General features: G+C 37.1%; 1 protein-coding gene and 1 long non-coding RNA gene across 2 annotated transcripts; one reads left to right on the top strand and one right to left on the bottom strand.

Annotated features, from left to right (window-relative positions):
- Positions 1-7,964: 7,964 nt before the first annotated feature.
- LOC141333028 (uncharacterized) lies at positions 7,965-8,663 on the bottom strand. Its single transcript, XM_073837974.1, has 2 exons — positions 8,283-8,663; positions 7,965-8,198 (listed from the first exon to the last, which is right to left on the bottom strand). Exons 1-2 carry the CDS (start codon positions 8,661-8,663, stop codon positions 7,965-7,967), a joined length of 615 nt encoding a protein of 204 aa, XP_073694075.1.
- Positions 8,664-14,981: 6,318 nt separating this feature from the next.
- LOC141333092 (uncharacterized) lies at positions 14,982-15,696 on the top strand. The gene is made up of 3 exons (XR_012355383.1): positions 14,982-15,093; positions 15,198-15,464; positions 15,566-15,696. It is a non-coding gene; the product is annotated as an uncharacterized lncRNA (long non-coding RNA).
- The last annotated feature ends 1,336 nt before the right edge of the window (positions 15,697-17,032 follow it).

Raw genomic sequence — 17,032 nt, 5'->3', positions numbered from 1 at the left:
TCCACACTGAGGGCAGGTGAAGGGCTTTTCTCCAGTGTGAACTCTCATGTGGTTCTCAAGGTTTGCTTTGTATGTAAAACTCTTTCCACAGTGATTGCACATTAAAGGCTTTTCTCCGATGTGAATTTTAACATGATCCTCAAGGTGATTCATGTCTGTGAAACTCCTTTCACACTGATGACATTTAAAACTGTTCTCTCTTGAATGAAGCCTCATGTGATTATTAAGGTTAACATTATTTCTGAAACACTTTCCACACTGATTGCATGTGAACGGTTTCTCTCCAGTGTGACTTCTAATGTGAATCTTAAGATTTCCTTTAATGGCGAATCTCTTTCCACACTGAGGACAGGAGTAAGGTTTCGCTCCGGTGTGAATTCTCATGTGGACATTAAGGGTTTTTCTGTGTATGAAACTCTTCCCACACTGATCACATTCATGCGGTCTCTTTCCAGAGTGAGTTTTCATGTGGACGTTAAGGTTTTTTTTCTGTGTAAAACTCTTTGCACACTGAGTGCATATGAAAGGCTTCTTTTCAACGTGAGTTTTCATGTGGATTTTAAGGCTTTCTTTACGATTGAAAATTTCTCCACACAGTTGGCAGGTGAAAGAGCTCTCTCCAATATGAGTTACCAAGTGAGGATTGAGGTTTGTAGTTTGTGTTTTTTGAGGGTTTTTTGGTGAGGAATTCTCTTCAGTCAGAAAGCAACCAATTGGTTTATCTTCGATATTGAAATCATGATATTTCTCATTCTTATCTTTCTCTTCTGTTTCATTCAGTTCTTGACTCTCCTCTTTCAGTGCCATCAGGTCTGAAAGGTAAGAAGAAAAAAGAGCCGTAAGAGGAAATCAGTGAAAAATCTTTTAGCTTTAAATCGGTTTAAACAATCAGGATAAGCGTAAGTAATTACCATTTTGAATAGCCGCTATACCCACAATCTCTGTGCACTGTGTAAACAATGAGTGTCGTATTCATGCGACAGATCACTTCCGGCGTTTGCGTAAACTACACCAGAGCGCTACACGTGTAACATGCCTGATGCTAAACTCGATGTGGCTGTGTATCAAAGGTAAAAAATTATATAAATCCTGTTCAGTTTCTCACAAAAACCGATCGTTTCGTGTCTTAGGACATCAATGTATCGTCACAAGCCGCAGGGTGTAATTTTGATTTGTCTGTGCATGTTTTTGTTTACTTTTAAAGGTTTGGTGTCCATCTACTGCCATTATATGGCTGACAGTCTGCACCGGTTTTCGTTAAAAATCTTTGTTTATGTTCTGCTGAAGAAACAAAGTCACCTACATACAGCCCTGGGGGTAAGCAGATAAACATCAAATTTTCATTTTTGGGTGAACTATCCCTTTAATCACATATTGATATAATATATTTATATTGTCATAATTTCACAACAAACATTAGAAGGGAACAAACAGGAACTTATACTTATAAAGGATAATAAACACAACAGGTGCGAGAAATCAAACAATCAAACTGAACAAGAACAAAAAGTGACCAAATATGAAAAAACAGGAACTGAAAATGAACAACATTGACAGTATAGGTTTCGCTTTAATGCTGCATTCCCAGCCTGGTCTCATTGTTTATAAAACATACATTTTTCAATGTTTTGACTGATGCTAAAACATGCAATTTTCACTTATTACACTGTTTAAAGCAGTTTTTAATAAATTACTAATTTAGTTATTAGATTTTTTATTTCATTGATAAATTATTTACATTTTTAGACCCCATAGCCTAACCCCAAACATAGCCATTTTATAATGAATATAAAAATATGTACAGTATAAAAAAAACACGACAGACAAGTGCAATCACAATAACTTTTTTTTTTTTGCAAAAAATTTCCAAGCTGTACCAAATATTTTAATTGACAATGCATTGCAGTCGCAGTCTTCTCTGACACAATAGTTTTGTATGAGGTGCAGAGTTAAATGTAAGGGTTTTTTTCTGTCTTCTGTGGTCCTGGACAATTTAATCAAATGAGTGAGTTCAGCTTTGAGAATGAAAACCAACCTGTTTGTTCCTCAGTATCTTCATGTTTGACTTCAATCCTCATGTCTTCACTCTCCTCTTTAATAAACGCCATCTTTCAAATCGTCACGTGTCACGTGGATCTCAGCTGCTTCTTCAGGAGTTTTTCTGTCTTTGGACACTTTGTCCTGTTTAAGATTAGATTAATTAACAGAAAAAAACAAAACAAACTGCATTTTTAAATGCAGAAACAATCACTGGGTGTGTCTCAATCAGCTTAGTTCAGTTGTCAGCACAGAAACCCTAGCATTCAAATTAATAAAATAACTCAAATTATATAGCCTGAAATGCTACCGTTTGTATTAGTATGTACTGTTATGTAGGCTACATTAATACATTCACGTTCATAAAAACATTTGCTATTGATTTATAAAAGTTGTCATCACAGGTGTTGCATGCTCGTTGTTTTGAGCAGCAGGAGTCGTCAGTGAGCTCTGATTCGAGTGATTCAAAACAGTGAATCATTTTGCGATGCGATTGATTCAGTTTCTGAGTGAATGAAACTAAACGTTTCTGTTACTCCTGTGCACATGCTGTTTACACGCACAAAATAAACTTCATTAATATCACTGAATAAGTCTTCGCAGTGTTACATTGGTTAAAATTCTGTACACATTCATATATAAATCTCTAAATGAGTTTTATTTATTTAAACACCATAAATGAATAAAAGCACACACCTTCCTTCGGGATGCACTTTTTTCCAGGGGTTTCAGTACAGCGTAATCAATACCGCGTCACCAGGCAGGCGTGGCCTATTTTAGAATTTGCATAGGTCACCGATCATGCGCAGTAAGGGAAAAGCCATTTGCTTCAGATACCTCCACTATTACAGGGGTTTCGTGCCCTTTATATTTATATACAGTATCTTGAAATACCTGTCCACGATCGCAGGGGTTTCGTGCACTTCATATTCTTATTCATATTCATATTCATATTCATATACAGTGTATTGAAATACCTGTCCACGATCGCAGGGGTTTCGTGCACTTCATATTCATATACAGTGTATTGAAATACCTGGCCACGATCGCAGGGGTTTCGTGCCCTTCATATTTATATTCATATACAATATCTTGAAATACCTGGCCACGATCGCAGGGGTTTCGTGCCAGATATGTATATTCATAATGAAATACCTGGCCACTATCGCAGGGGTTTCGTGCCCTTCATATTTATATTCATATACAATACAGTATTTTGAAATACCTGTCCACAATCGCAGAGGTTTCGTGCCCTTCATATTTATATTCATATACAATACAGTATTTTGAAATAACTGGCCACAATCGCAGGGGTTTCGTGCCCTTCATATTTATATTCATATACAATACAGTATTTTGAAATAACTGGCCACAATCGCAGGGGTTTCGTGCCCTTCATATTTATATTCATATACAATACAGTATTTAGAAATAACTGGCCACAATCGCAGAGGTTTCGTGCCCTTCATATTTATATTCATATACAATACAGTATTTTGAAATAACTGGCCACAATCGCAGGGGTTTCGTGCCCTTCATATATTCATATACAGTATATACAGTATTTTGAAATACCTGTCCACAGTCGCAGGGGTTTCGTGCCCTTCATAATTATATTCATATACATATACAGTGTCTTGAAATACCTGGCCACGATACCGTTGTAAAACATTTATTTTCATAAATAGACGCTACACGTTTTACATTTCTATAACGGCTGTTTATTTGTTTTCGAAAATCGTTTAATTGTAAGATTTTAAAACATAAAAATAACCTGTATGACTGTGTTGTCCTTCATTATCCATCAGTGCTGATCCTAGGTTTTGAAATGCCCGCGCAAAAAAACTTCCTTACTGCGCATGATCGGTGACCTCTCTTAATATTTTTTTTTTTTTTTAGAAAGGGGCGTTTTCCCAACGCCCCCAGGGACGCCCATTTTACGTCGTGGTAATGAAACCCCTGGAATTTAGTGAGTCCCCCTTCCTTCAGCAGAAACACAGATGCAGGAGTGCGGCGCAGCCTTATGACGTCACATCGCCAGACCAAAATAAAAGTCTTGAAGCGTTTCTCCCTTGCTGAGAAAAAAAACCCTATAGCAGGGTATTCATAATATTTCAAAAAATATAAAACAACTTTAATCTGATGAACTAATGCAATTTTATTGGTAAAGTTTTGCATTTTAATGAACTTATTACAATAAAAACAAACAATCTGCAAGTGTTCAATGTACAATACAGTTTAGGGTTACCACTTTTAATACAAAAAAATAAGGGACGCATACTGCAGTGCCACATCCCTTGGGGACCAAGACCACAGTGATCCCAGGCCCAATGGCATGGCAGTGGTGGTCTTTTATTGAAATCTGTGTAAACAGATGCAGTCAGTCTTTCTTTTTTTCTTTTTTTTTTTACAACTCAACAGACTTCTCTAATGATCATATGAATGAACTTAATTTAAAAGGGTGGTATTGATAACAGATTTCGGCTAAAATATTTGTCATTATTTGCAGTAACACCCATCCAAACATGGAAACAGCACATAGGCCTACATAAACTAGCTACAAACATTAGCTAGTAAAGTTTTAATATAGCCTATTTCTAATTTTAAAATATGGAACGTTGCAATTTACCTGTTTATTATCTTTACATAATAAATTAATGCTTATGTGTCTGACTTATCCTTAACAAGCAAATCATAATATTACATTGGAATGTAATCCATGTACATTGTATTTACAGAATTTTAACAAATTACAATTTGTGACCCAGTGTGTGAAAACCAGGCCAAATCTAATTCTGAGATAAAGTTTGATTTTAGCCATTCATTTCACTGGGATTTCAGTTGTTGACATGGTTTTACATATATGTGACCCTGGACCACAAAACCAGTCTTAAGTCGATGGGTTATATTTGTAGTAATAACCAAAAATACATTGAATGGGTCTAAATTATTTTTATTTATTTTTTATTTTATGCCAAAAATCATTAGGAAATTAAGTAAAGATCATGTTCCATGAAGATTTTTGTAAAATTCCTACTGTAAACATATCAAAATGTAATTTTTGATTGGTAATATGCATTGTTAAGAACTTAATTATGACAACTTTAAAGGTGATTTTCTCAGTATTTTGATTTTTTGCACCCTCAGATTCCAGATTTTCAAACAGATGTATCTCGAACAAATATTGTCCTATCCTAACAAACCATACATCAATAGAAAGCTTATTGAGCTTCTATATAGTGCATACATAATAGTTTTGTAAAATTTTACCTTATGACTGGTTTTGTGGTCCAGGGTCAAATATTTTTATTATTTTCACAGACTGTTCTTTATTTCATGGAGAAAACAGTAATTACAAAAAAAAAAAAAAAATACTCCAGCTAGGTTTTGACAGTCTGGTGTACATTTTTAACATTATTTAGCAATTAACCTAAATATTGTTGATAATAATTATACTGTCATTGCAATGTCTGCTTCGGGAGAGACTTGGAGTACAAAGAACTGTCTGACTGTGCTTTGATTTTTGTTAGCTCTGTCATTGCGGAAATTATGCTCAATGGAGGCATTTTGTCACACGACATTTTTTATAATTTAGTCTCTGCTAACACTTGGCAGACTCTGCTTAAAAGACCCGTCATTTTCACTGGACAGTCAAAAAGACCAATCAAACTATCGATGACATCAAGTATTACCCAATCAATAGTAGGAAAGGAGGCATCTTCATAAAATGCTTGTGGGATGATTTGCATTAGACAATAAAAAAATGTATTCTCAAATACGGGACGATTCCGTATTTTAAGGGACGGATGGCAACCCTAAACAGTTCAATGCCAGACACACTAGTCAAGCTGTGAGGAATAATAAAACCATTCAGTTGCAATGTCCGTGACCTAATGAGAGATATGAAACTGGTCCTTATTTTTCAAGTTTTTCAAGATTGGGCTGTAGCTGACTTACAGACAAAGAAAAGATATTTTGTAGGTGAGAGTCAGTTAGTTTGCTTCTGAGTTTACTCTTGTTCAAGTTCATCAGACTGAAAGTCTGCTCGCAGAGGTAGGATCTGCCAAACAGAGACAGCATCACTTGTGCCTGCTTGCACATCTTTGGGTACCTGTTTGCTGGGGCACATTTGTAGAAGTCTGTCAAAGGAAGAGATGTGAACTTGTGTTTCAGTTCTGAATCACACTGAAGACCAATTAGTTCCATCTGAAGATCAGCTCTGACTGCATCCACACTGATGGTGAAGGGTTGAGCAGTGGATAAGGTTGCTGAGAACAGCATCATATTCATGGACCTTCTCTTTCACCATGCCTACCTCTCCAAGACAGGGAAAATGGGCTTAATTTCCTGCATGTGGGTTGAGAAACAGAAAGAACAGTGTGAGATTGGAAGTGAAACGAGCAAAGCAGGCATGTAAAACAGAGGAAGAAAAAAATAGAATAAATAACTGAAAAAAGGAGGAAATTATTACTTCATGACAATTTTTAAGCAAATTAGATCAGCTTGAAGTACAACAAAAACACAAATGCTGATATGACTGATTATAAATACAAACTCCACATATAATTCTAAATATAATTACTAATAATATAATTATAATTGCACATAAAATTCCCTGAATATTATAGCTGTAAATGTTACGGTTACCTGCTGAGAGATGTCTTTTGAGCAGCAGTAGTTTTTGTTTAAAGGCTCTGACGTGATCAAAAAGCTGGGTGATAATCTGGTCCTTTCCCTGGAGCTGAACAATCAAAACACTGGGCATCTCTGTTACATACACAAGGAAAGCCAGGTCAGAGAGCCATTTCTTATCAGTGGGCACTTGAATATTACCAGAGCCGTAAGTAGCCCAATTCTGCAAAGATACAGTGGATTTGGCAACACTTCTGCAGCACTCTATCATAAAGAGTAACAACGGAAGACATAAAGTATGCGATTATTTATTTAATAATAATCTGATCTGCTGTGGAAGCCAGTTGAATTTGCACATGCAATATGAAAAATAAAAGACAAGAATGTGACAAAAGACAGTTTTGCTTGTATATAGAGTTGTAACTGTAATACTTGTAAGCTCTGACACATCACATTTCCTCTACCTTTTGCAACTGATAACATTGAGTAGTGTGTAAAATCTTTTAGGTGACTGTTCACACTGTGGTCACATTGCAAAACATCTGTATCGGATTTAGCACCACATATGGAAGTGGCAGATATCTTAACTGAAAAGATCAGATTCCATACGGTTTGTGTTGTTCACACTGTCATGACAAAAACAGATCTGAGTCACATGAGCAAAAAAAAAAAAATTAAATAAAAAAACAGGATTTGGCCCACATTAGCCTGCAGTGTAAACATAGCCTAATGACCCTACTGGAACCAGTTCATTATACGTCAAGATCTGGGCCAGAGAGAAAAATAATTATAGCAAGTGGAAGCACATTTTCAATCCATTACACAAGCACTGAACATGTCCATCTCTGGCTCAGCACCAATCAAAGCACAAAAGCATATTTGAATTTAGCAGGGTTAAATTCAGTTCATTTTTTAATCAGTTAATCACATGACAAACTGTAGTCTAATCACTTTGGTGTGATTGTACATGTTAAAGAGCTACTCAATGTCCATCAAAACTCTGATCAGGCTTTTCTCCAGTGTGAATACTGATGTGTCTTTTAAGGTTAGTTTTTTTCAGTGAAACTCTTTCCACATTCATGACAGGTTTCACTCCAGTATGAGTTTTCATGTGGACATCAAAGTCACGTTTAAGTATAAAACTCCTTAGACATCAACATGTGAAATGATTTTCTCCAGTGTGAATGTTCATGTGTTTTTTAAGGTTTGATTTTCGATTGAATCTCTTTCCACATTGTTGACAGGTGAAAGATTTCTCTCCAGTATGAGTTTTTATGTGGACATCAAGGTCATGTTTAAGTATAAAACTCCTTAGACACTGAGAACACATAAAAAGGTTTTTCTCCAGTGTGGATGTTCATGTGTTTTTTAAGGTTTGATTTTCGATTGAAGCTCCTTCCACATAGTTTGCAGGTGTAAGGCTTTTCTCCAGTGTGAATCTTCATGTGTGTTTGAAGGCTTCTTTTTTCCGTAAATCTCTTTCCACATTGTTGACAAGTGAAGGGTTTCTCTCCATAATGAGTTTTCATGTGGACATCAAGGTCATGTTGAAGTTTAAAACTCTGTGGACATTGAGAACACATGAAAAAATGTTCTCTACTGTGAATGTTCATGTGTTTTTTAAGGTTTGATTTTCGATTGAAGCTCTTTCCACATAGTTTGCAGGTGTAAGGCTTTTCACCAGTGTGAATGATCATGTGAACATTAAGGCTTCCTCTTTCAGTAAATCTCTTTCCACACTGTTGGCAGACAGACAAGGGTCTCTTTCCAGTGTGAACTCTCATATGGTAATTAAGGTTTCCTTTTCGAATGAAACTCTTTCCACACTGTTGACAGCTGTAAGGTCTTTCTCCAGAGTGAATTCTCATGTGGACTTTAAGGTTATCCTTTCTGTTGTAAGTATTTCCACACTGTTGGCAGGTAAAAACACCTTTTGCCGTCTTTTGTGCTTTTGCTTCCGTATCTGAGCAACTATATGATTTTTTTCCAGACATGAAATCATGTTTCTCATGCTGGAGATCATCCTCCTTTTCATTGAGTTCTTGACTCTCCTCTTTCAGTGTCATCAGGTCTAATGCAAAAAAAAAAAAAAAAAAAAGGACAAATCTACGGTGCCCGCCAGGGGACACCTTCGGTTCACTTATGTTTGTCGTGGCCACGACATATAAACTCGTGGGAACATGATATTATGTCGTGGCCACAACATAATATCATGTTCCCACGAGTTTATATGTCGTGGCAACCCAGTCTCATATAAAAACGTACCCTGACTACGTTGGTCCAAAGTGCAAAACGTAGAGGGGTTACAATAACGGCCCTTGAATTGTATGACTGTTACGTTTTTTTTGCCTATTCTTTTCCTATTGTTTTACGTCAAGTCACGTGACTTTCAAGATTCCGACCGTGAGAACAAAAAACATGGCGGACATTTCTCTCATTTTTAGTGAAAAACTCAATATTTAGAATTAGTTTCTGCATAAAAATTAGTTTTGGTTACATTTCTAGCGAGAAATATATATATTAGTTTCATAATATTCACTCAGTCAATGTACACAATCACTCGCTTGCTCGTTGTTGTGAAGATTTTTCAGATCTCGCCAGAATAATGTGAAACTGCAACGTTTTGGTTGCTATGGACGCTGCTATCGGTGGATGGATGGATGGATGGTCTCACTCCCAACTCGTCATATATTGACGCTTGGTCAGGAACCCTCGGCGTCACTTATTGACGAACAGGGAACCCCTTCAGCGTCACATTTAGACGTGCAGGGATTCCCTATAGAATCTGTACCGGAGCCTGAGGCGTTGAAATTTGACGTGTTAGGTGTATTAAGCACGGGTCGTAACCACGATAAATAGGAATAAAAAAAAGAATAAATAAGTTATGGCAGGGCTAGTCAGTTGGCAGCCACAAGGTCATATTTATTTAGCTCGTCAACTGATTTTTATTTTATTTTAAAATAAAATAAACGCTGTCTGATATCAAAGTGCTGTCTGTGAAACAGCGTTCAGCGGTGACTTTAACAACGCTCCATAGCGCGAGCAACACCAGTATCCTAAGCACTTTAGGTGTTTTCTAGTTTTTATCGGAGGTTTATTGATATTGATAAGCGTACTGTATGTAATGTGCTGTGATTTTGTTTGGTTAATCAATGATTAATCAGAGCAGTGCGATTAATAATAATAATCATTATTATTTAATTATTTGTTTGTTTGTTTATTGGTTGGTTGATTGATTGATTATTTATATTGTATTTTTATTTATTTATTAATAAATCAATCAATCTGTGGAGCTGACGTCATTGTATGGCGCGATCCCAAGATCCATTGCGATTTTCCACTCGGTAAGTAGAACAGTTAATTCATGAACAATTTCTTACATTTTCGGTAAAAAAAGTCAGTTTCAGGTCAAGAAGTTGTGTTTAGAACCTTTAGAAGTGCAAGGTAGTAGTTTCGTGATGCAGTAAATGACAGCAGACATTATAAAAATATAATTAGCTGCACCATATGTGTAGTATGCTAGTAAGTTAGCTAATTAAATTCAAGTTTGTTTATTTTTTTCCACATATAATAATGCGAGGTAATATGATAGGAGATTGCATGATTTTTATTATGTGTTTTCATATTACAGTAGCTCACAACACTTCAGCCAATTATAAATGTTGAGATGAGGAACAGTGTTGCCAGATTGGTTTGTTTTCCAGTAATTGTTAGAAATCCACACAAAATTATATAGTAAAAACACAAATCTTAACAATGGTACACAATACAAATGTATTCATAGCTACGACAATACTGTGGCTTACCACAATTATTTAATATGTCATAATAAAGCAAATTAAGTGTTCTTCTCTAAAGAAGGCTACTTTGTTTCGACATTGTAAACTGTTTTCCATGTCTGTCATTTGGCATAACAGAGTTATCAAAATTTCACCTGTCCAAGCCCATTTTATCCCATGTAGTACAACTCAAAACCAGTCAAAAACAGCCTAATCTGCCAACACTGATGAAAAAATAACTGGTAAAATTGTTAGAAATTCTGAATTCTGATTTTTTTTCTCTTACCAGGTCCTTCACATTTACCAGCTTCTCACTTCTCCTTTATTTAACACGACCCACACACAGACACACACACAAACCAAAGGCACTTTTAAGAGCCACGTCCATTTTGTTAACCTGTAGTTGTCTCTCTGTAGCTCACTCACTCTTTCTCTCTCTCTGTCTGTTTACATCTGTAGTTGTCATATCTGTCCATCTTTGTTGTGAGTCTTTCTGTCTGTCTGTTTGTGTTTCTGCCCATCACCATGAGTGATTCAGAACTCCAAGAACAGTTTATGAAGCTGGATAACCTGGTTGATCATCATGAACTCAGCGATGAGCTCCAGAGTCTTGATGACTTGCTTGGTGAGCTACAGAAACAGGAGGAAGCAGCACCAGTAAAGACACCTGAACCAAGGGTGCATTAGAGAAAAAGAGACATTGATGGAACCATTGTCTATGCAAGACCAAGGTCAAGCAGGAATCAGTCAAATAAAGGTCAGTATAATTGTAGATTCAATATATTAAATATCTACATTGTTTAGGCACTTATGAATGTATCAAACATGGAATATGTCAGAGAAACAATCAAACCAGAACTGCTCACTTGATTTTTGACATGAAAATAAATTGATTACATACAGTGTTTGTGTAAAGCAGTATAAACTACACTAAATTATTGGTCTTTGTTTGAAGCAGTTTGTTCTGAGTGTCTTGTCAGTGGCCAACCAGCTTGTTTCTTTTTAAATGATCTGCTTTTACAGCAAGCAGTCTTATTTGCTTTTATCATCTATATGACAACTTATAGACAGATAACTGCAAGTAATTGGACTGTCCACATGTGGGTTTGGGAAATAAATGTCTGCTAGTCCTTTTCTCTAGCTAAACGTTAAACCGTTAAACAGTGAGCTTATGCCATTTCATAATAAGGGAGGTAAATTTGTGCTACTAACCTTGGGACAAGTTGAAAATGTTATAAAGGTTGTTTTTTGTTGTTTTTATCTGGTACAGCTGATCACGTTCGGAAAACTGATCGTCCCATCAATGCTCCTGACACTAACTGTGAGGTGACCTTTGCTCCAGAGACTGTTGGTGTGTACTTTTTTTGTGTAAATTACATTTTCAAAATCCAAAGGCACTCCAAGCAGTACACTTTAATATATAAGTGTTGTTTTTAAATATTCCATACTATTTTAACAGAGTGTTTTCTGCAAGATCTCCAGCACTCACTGAGCGATACCTCAGATGATGAGGCATCACCTCTTGGAAACTCAAGAGATCCTCTCCTAGCTTCCTCAAACTGGAGCATACGACAAAGTCTCTTTGCAGAGAGGTGGAGGGCAGAGAGACCCCGTCTGGTGAACGCAGCTGTGGCACAAGAAAATGTGGCAACACACATCTGCCAACAGTGTGGGAGCAATCCAGCTGCTGTCCGTTGTTGTGACTGTCGACCACGCCCCTTCTTCTGTGCTGATTGTGATGTCAGCATGCACACCAGGCATGTTCTCCATAACCGAGATGCCATGACTGCTGGATTCTACCAGCCATTGCCTCCAACTTTTGTTGTAGATAAGGCTCTTTCCCATTGTGGTAAGTCCTGGTTTATGACTGTACAACATAAATATCATTCTGAGAATCGTTAGGCCTCATAAGCTTAACTATTTAAATAATGCCTTTTTGTTTCGTATTGTTTGATATTGAATTTATGAGGACATTCCGTGTCAGTCAGCTTTTTGAGCAACTCTTGCATACTTTTTCAGCAATGTTCTTCATTACCATTGAAGCATTACAATGTATTACTCAGTCAATACAAATGATCTTAATTCACATGTTTGATCTTTTCCAGTACGGCTTGTACCTGTGGAGATTTCTGACAATATTTGCAGTTGTTCACCAGAGTCATTGAGGGTCAGCCCAGGGAAGAATGTTGCTGTGATGACAATGAATGGTAAGGGTGTAAAGATAAGTGTTATTATATGGTAAAAGAGTTGGGCTTGTAACCCGAAGGTCGCCGGTTCGATTCCCGCACCGGCAGGAATTAAAGGTGGGGATTGTGAATGAACAGTGCTCTTTCCACCTTCAATACCATGACTGAGGTGCCCTTAAGCAAGGCACCGAACCCCAAATTGCTCCCTGGGCGCTGGAGCAATGGCTGCCCACTGTTCTGGTGTGTGTTCACAGTGTTTGTGTGTGTGTGTGTGTGTGTGTGTGTGTGTGTGTGTGTGTGTGTGTGTGTGTGTGTCTTTGTTCACTTCTCACTGCTGTGTGTGTGCACTTGGATGGGTTAAATGCAGAGGACCAATTTCGAGTATGGGTCACCATACTTGACAATATGTCATGACTTTCACTTTCATAAACATCTATACATGCTCTTCTCTCATAGGGGAGCACAGGTCTGTTTGTAAAATATACACACTTTTGAGTAATGTTCAAAAAGTAAATGAAATTATGTAAAAAATATTTTAAGAATCCAAACCCTGATTAATCACATAAGGTTTACATTAAAGTGGATTTGTTTTTGATTTTTCCAGGACGATATGATCTAAGCATGCTTGAGTTGAGAGGCATGCCAAGCCACTTGGGCTGCTGGAGTGGTCGACCTAAATCGAAGCGATTACTGGCCTGCGACCCTTCACTTTTCCACAATTTATGCCACAGATGTCTTTTTTTCATTTGAAGAAATGAAGATGGCAGCACCAGGACTGTCCTGCCAAGCATTTTTAAGAATGCTGGATCAGCGAACTGTCTGCTTTGGTCATGTGAGTATTGAATTTATTTATCCTATAGTGTTGTTAATCTCTTTGTATTGTGGGTTGAAAAGCTGTTTGATGCTAATGTATTTGTTGTACATTATTAGCCGTTGTTTTCCTTACTTCTAATAGACTAGCAAGATCTCCACAGACAGTTTTCAGAAAAGTTTTTTTGAGTGGGAGGCTGTGCGATATGAGGTGGACAAAATCTGCAAGGAAGAGCCCTTCATCTGTCCTGCGTGCACCCCAGATATGCTGGCAGTTTCAGTAGATGGAAACCGCAAGCATTACCGTTTCCAGAATGCAGCTAGGTACTCCAAACTGTGTATAATGTCACACTGTTGAAACAATATTAATAAGAAAAAATAGCTCTTTAATGTGCACCAAGTAAAATTATATTACAATTACAACAGATTATTATTATTAATGTTTTTTTTTTTTTTTTTTTTTTTAGATCTGAGGAACAGGCCATCTTTGAAGACGTCTTTATAGCTAAGGATGAAGATGTGACAAGATTTGTGGACTATATTCACAAGACATCCAAACATGTAAAATTGTAGATGATTAGACTACATACAGGACTACATTTATCTTCTACTCAAGAGTTTGTTTAGAAGAGTCTTGTTTTTCTTCAACCCTTTTCCATATTATAGGTCAGTGGAAGAGGTGTTTGTGGAGGGGAGTGGTCAGCAGCCAGAGAGACCTCCCAAAGATCTGCCAGCAAGGTAGATGAGGAGGGACTGGAGCTTGCGGTGTGTCGGCATGGAGTGCTGCTCTGTGCTTTAAATATGTACAGGGGGGGAATTTTTGCATATCCCCTGTACCTACAAGAAAAGCTGGCCAGTAGGCAAATCACTTTTTTTTGTATGGATGTGACCTGCAAATATTGGCCCTACCTCCAAAGAGTTGCAAAAAGCTGCCCAGAGCTCCAGCACCTTCTTAACATGAAGCCCTTCCTTTCAGTATTCCATGCCAAAGCCCATGATTTTAAATGCGAGGTAGGTGAACTTTGCTATGCGATTATCAAAACTGGGCATCTGCAAATGAATGTAAAAACTTTCTCAGCATTATTTACATTATTTTTTTATTACTACTAATCAGGTGAAATGGAGTGGGCGTATCAGGATGGGGCTGGTTTAACACTAGGGGAGGAGGTGGAACAGTGCAATGCTTTTCTCTCCAGGATTGCAGTGACCACAAAACACATGTCCAAAGCAGGTAAAATGACCACATACAGTACTTCACTAGTTACATCATTACATAATAAGTAGGGGGAATATAGTAACATGATATTTTCTGTGTTTGCAGGACGCACAGACATGCTGACTCTCATGGCCATGCGCTGGAATCAGCAAAAGTTCAACAATTTGGCCACCGCACTGACCCGTCGATATCAGAAGGTAATGACATCAGTGGAATTTGTTTTAGATGTTCAGTAATGTATGTTATTAGTGTTTGAAGCTGTGCATTAAACATTTGGTTCTTGTTTTTGTACTATCTGTGATTATTTGTCATTGCAGACCACAAAAGCTCTACAAAGCCAGGTGCAAAACTTAGAGTCCATGAAAGTCGAACTGGCAGTGACAGAGAGCCAATTGGAAAGATTGAGTCAATGATGTAAAGGAGTGGGCAGACGGTGAGGAAATGGCTAGTATTTATATATTTCTAGTAATAGATTTAGTCGTGAATAATTGTAATTGTTACTGTTATTGTAATTTTGTCCCTCCTATTTCTTTTCAGCAACAACAAACACAAATGATGTTGATGCCTTGGCCAGCCGAATTGAGGTGCTGGTGGCAAGTATCAAGAGGCGTTCCCAGCGTCTCTATAAAGATACAGATGGCAACAAAGGTCGTGCCAGGATCCGCCGCAAGATCAGGGAGGAGAAGGGGATTCTGACATCAGTTGTAGAGAAATACAACAGAATGGTTCCAAACACAGACACTCTGTGCTTAGAAACCATTTTGTCTGGTGAGACAGCTTGGCCATGGCAGCTGCCACACAGTGGTATGTACACAATTCGTATACATGCATATTTTTACACTTACACACATTACCCACAATGCCTTAAATGTCAGTTTGTCATAATTTTTTCTCATGCATTCTAGACTCTGTTGACCTAAGGACAAAAAGAAAGGCATTCGACATCATCATGTCAGTTAGGCGACTTCAGGAGGAGCAGAAGATTCTTGTTGCAGAGATGGACCACCATTGGAAATATCTTTCAACTCGTGCTGAGACCCTCAGAGAACTGTCCTGCTTGTTTGCCTCTGAGACACTGAAAAGTATGTATTTGTAATATATAGCACAAACATAAGCATAGGGTTGCCCCCGACCAAATATTTTCCTGGAAAATTGACTCACTAAAGAGTCAGATCCAGGGCTGAGAAAGAATAAGTTATTTGAGCCATTACAACTGTCAGACTATTTTTATTTCACTGTTAGTAAGAGTCTGATTTTTTTTTTTTACTAAAGTGCATATTCCTGTAACTACATATATGACATGTCATTAAAGTAAAAAGTAGCCTAGTAATGAAAACATATTTTATTGTACCATAAGTGGCTGTGTAAGCCTTCATTACACTTATATGTAATTACTATCTAATAATTACAGGGACCAACCATCATCATGTTCTGTGGAGTTTGTTTGTATTTTTGTTTTTTCTGCAACTACACAGTCAATCCAGTTTAGTCCAACTATGACTTTTCTAACAGACTAACAATTTTTGCGTTACTATTAGGGGGCAGCCCTAATAAACATACACAACAATGATGAATGTTTTTAAAGTTTCTAAGGGAGGCCTAATGTTATTTTGTTATATTTTTGTTCTTTCAAGATTCGCAATGTGGCCTAAGTGAAGAGGGTTTGAAAGGTCTGCAGAGCATCATCCACAGAAAGCTACATAAAATCAGAGATATGCGGGTGCAAGCAAGAAAGTGTTACCTGCAAGTTTTGTCTGGAGCAGAGAACTTCTTAAACAAGTCGTCAGCTGATGACTATGACAATTTCTGGTGACGAACTGTAATCAACAGTGACCCCTTTTTTTTTCCTTGACCGTGGCCTTGACCTTAAACCCTGATTCTAAAGAGTGTAATAAAATATGCTTTTCATCACCTTGTGCATCAACGTGTATTCTCTTTTTTTTTTACATACATAAAACTGTATGCATGCATGCCTCTACAACCAGTCAGTGGTGGAAATTAAGTGCATTATTGTAAGGCTGTAAGTACTGTACTGTTCTAAAGTATAGATTTGAGGTACTTGCTCTCTCAATGATTTGTTTCTTTTCATGCCACTTTTTAGTTGTACTAGGCTGCAGTTAAAAGAAAAACAAACTTTTACTGAACTTGACAGCACATGAAGGTACAAATAAATAATAGGTATAAATAAAACTACTCAGTAGTTCATACTTACAGTATAAGTACAGCCAAAACAAGTAGTCAATTGGCAAAAAAAATATTTGGCAACTAATTTGTTGATCATAAGTTGATCAAGTTTGTTGATCATTTTAATGTAAAAACATTACATAGTTCCATTGCATTTTTTTAATTTTTAGTTGCTTGACATGTTTAAT

The sequence above is a fragment of the Garra rufa genome, chromosome 4 (genome assembly GCF_049309525.1).
Source record: "Garra rufa chromosome 4, GarRuf1.0, whole genome shotgun sequence".
NCBI lineage: Eukaryota > Metazoa > Chordata > Actinopteri > Cypriniformes > Cyprinidae > Garra > Garra rufa.
Note: the sequence above shows the minus strand (reverse complement) of the source record. Positions and strands in the feature narration are given on the sequence as shown.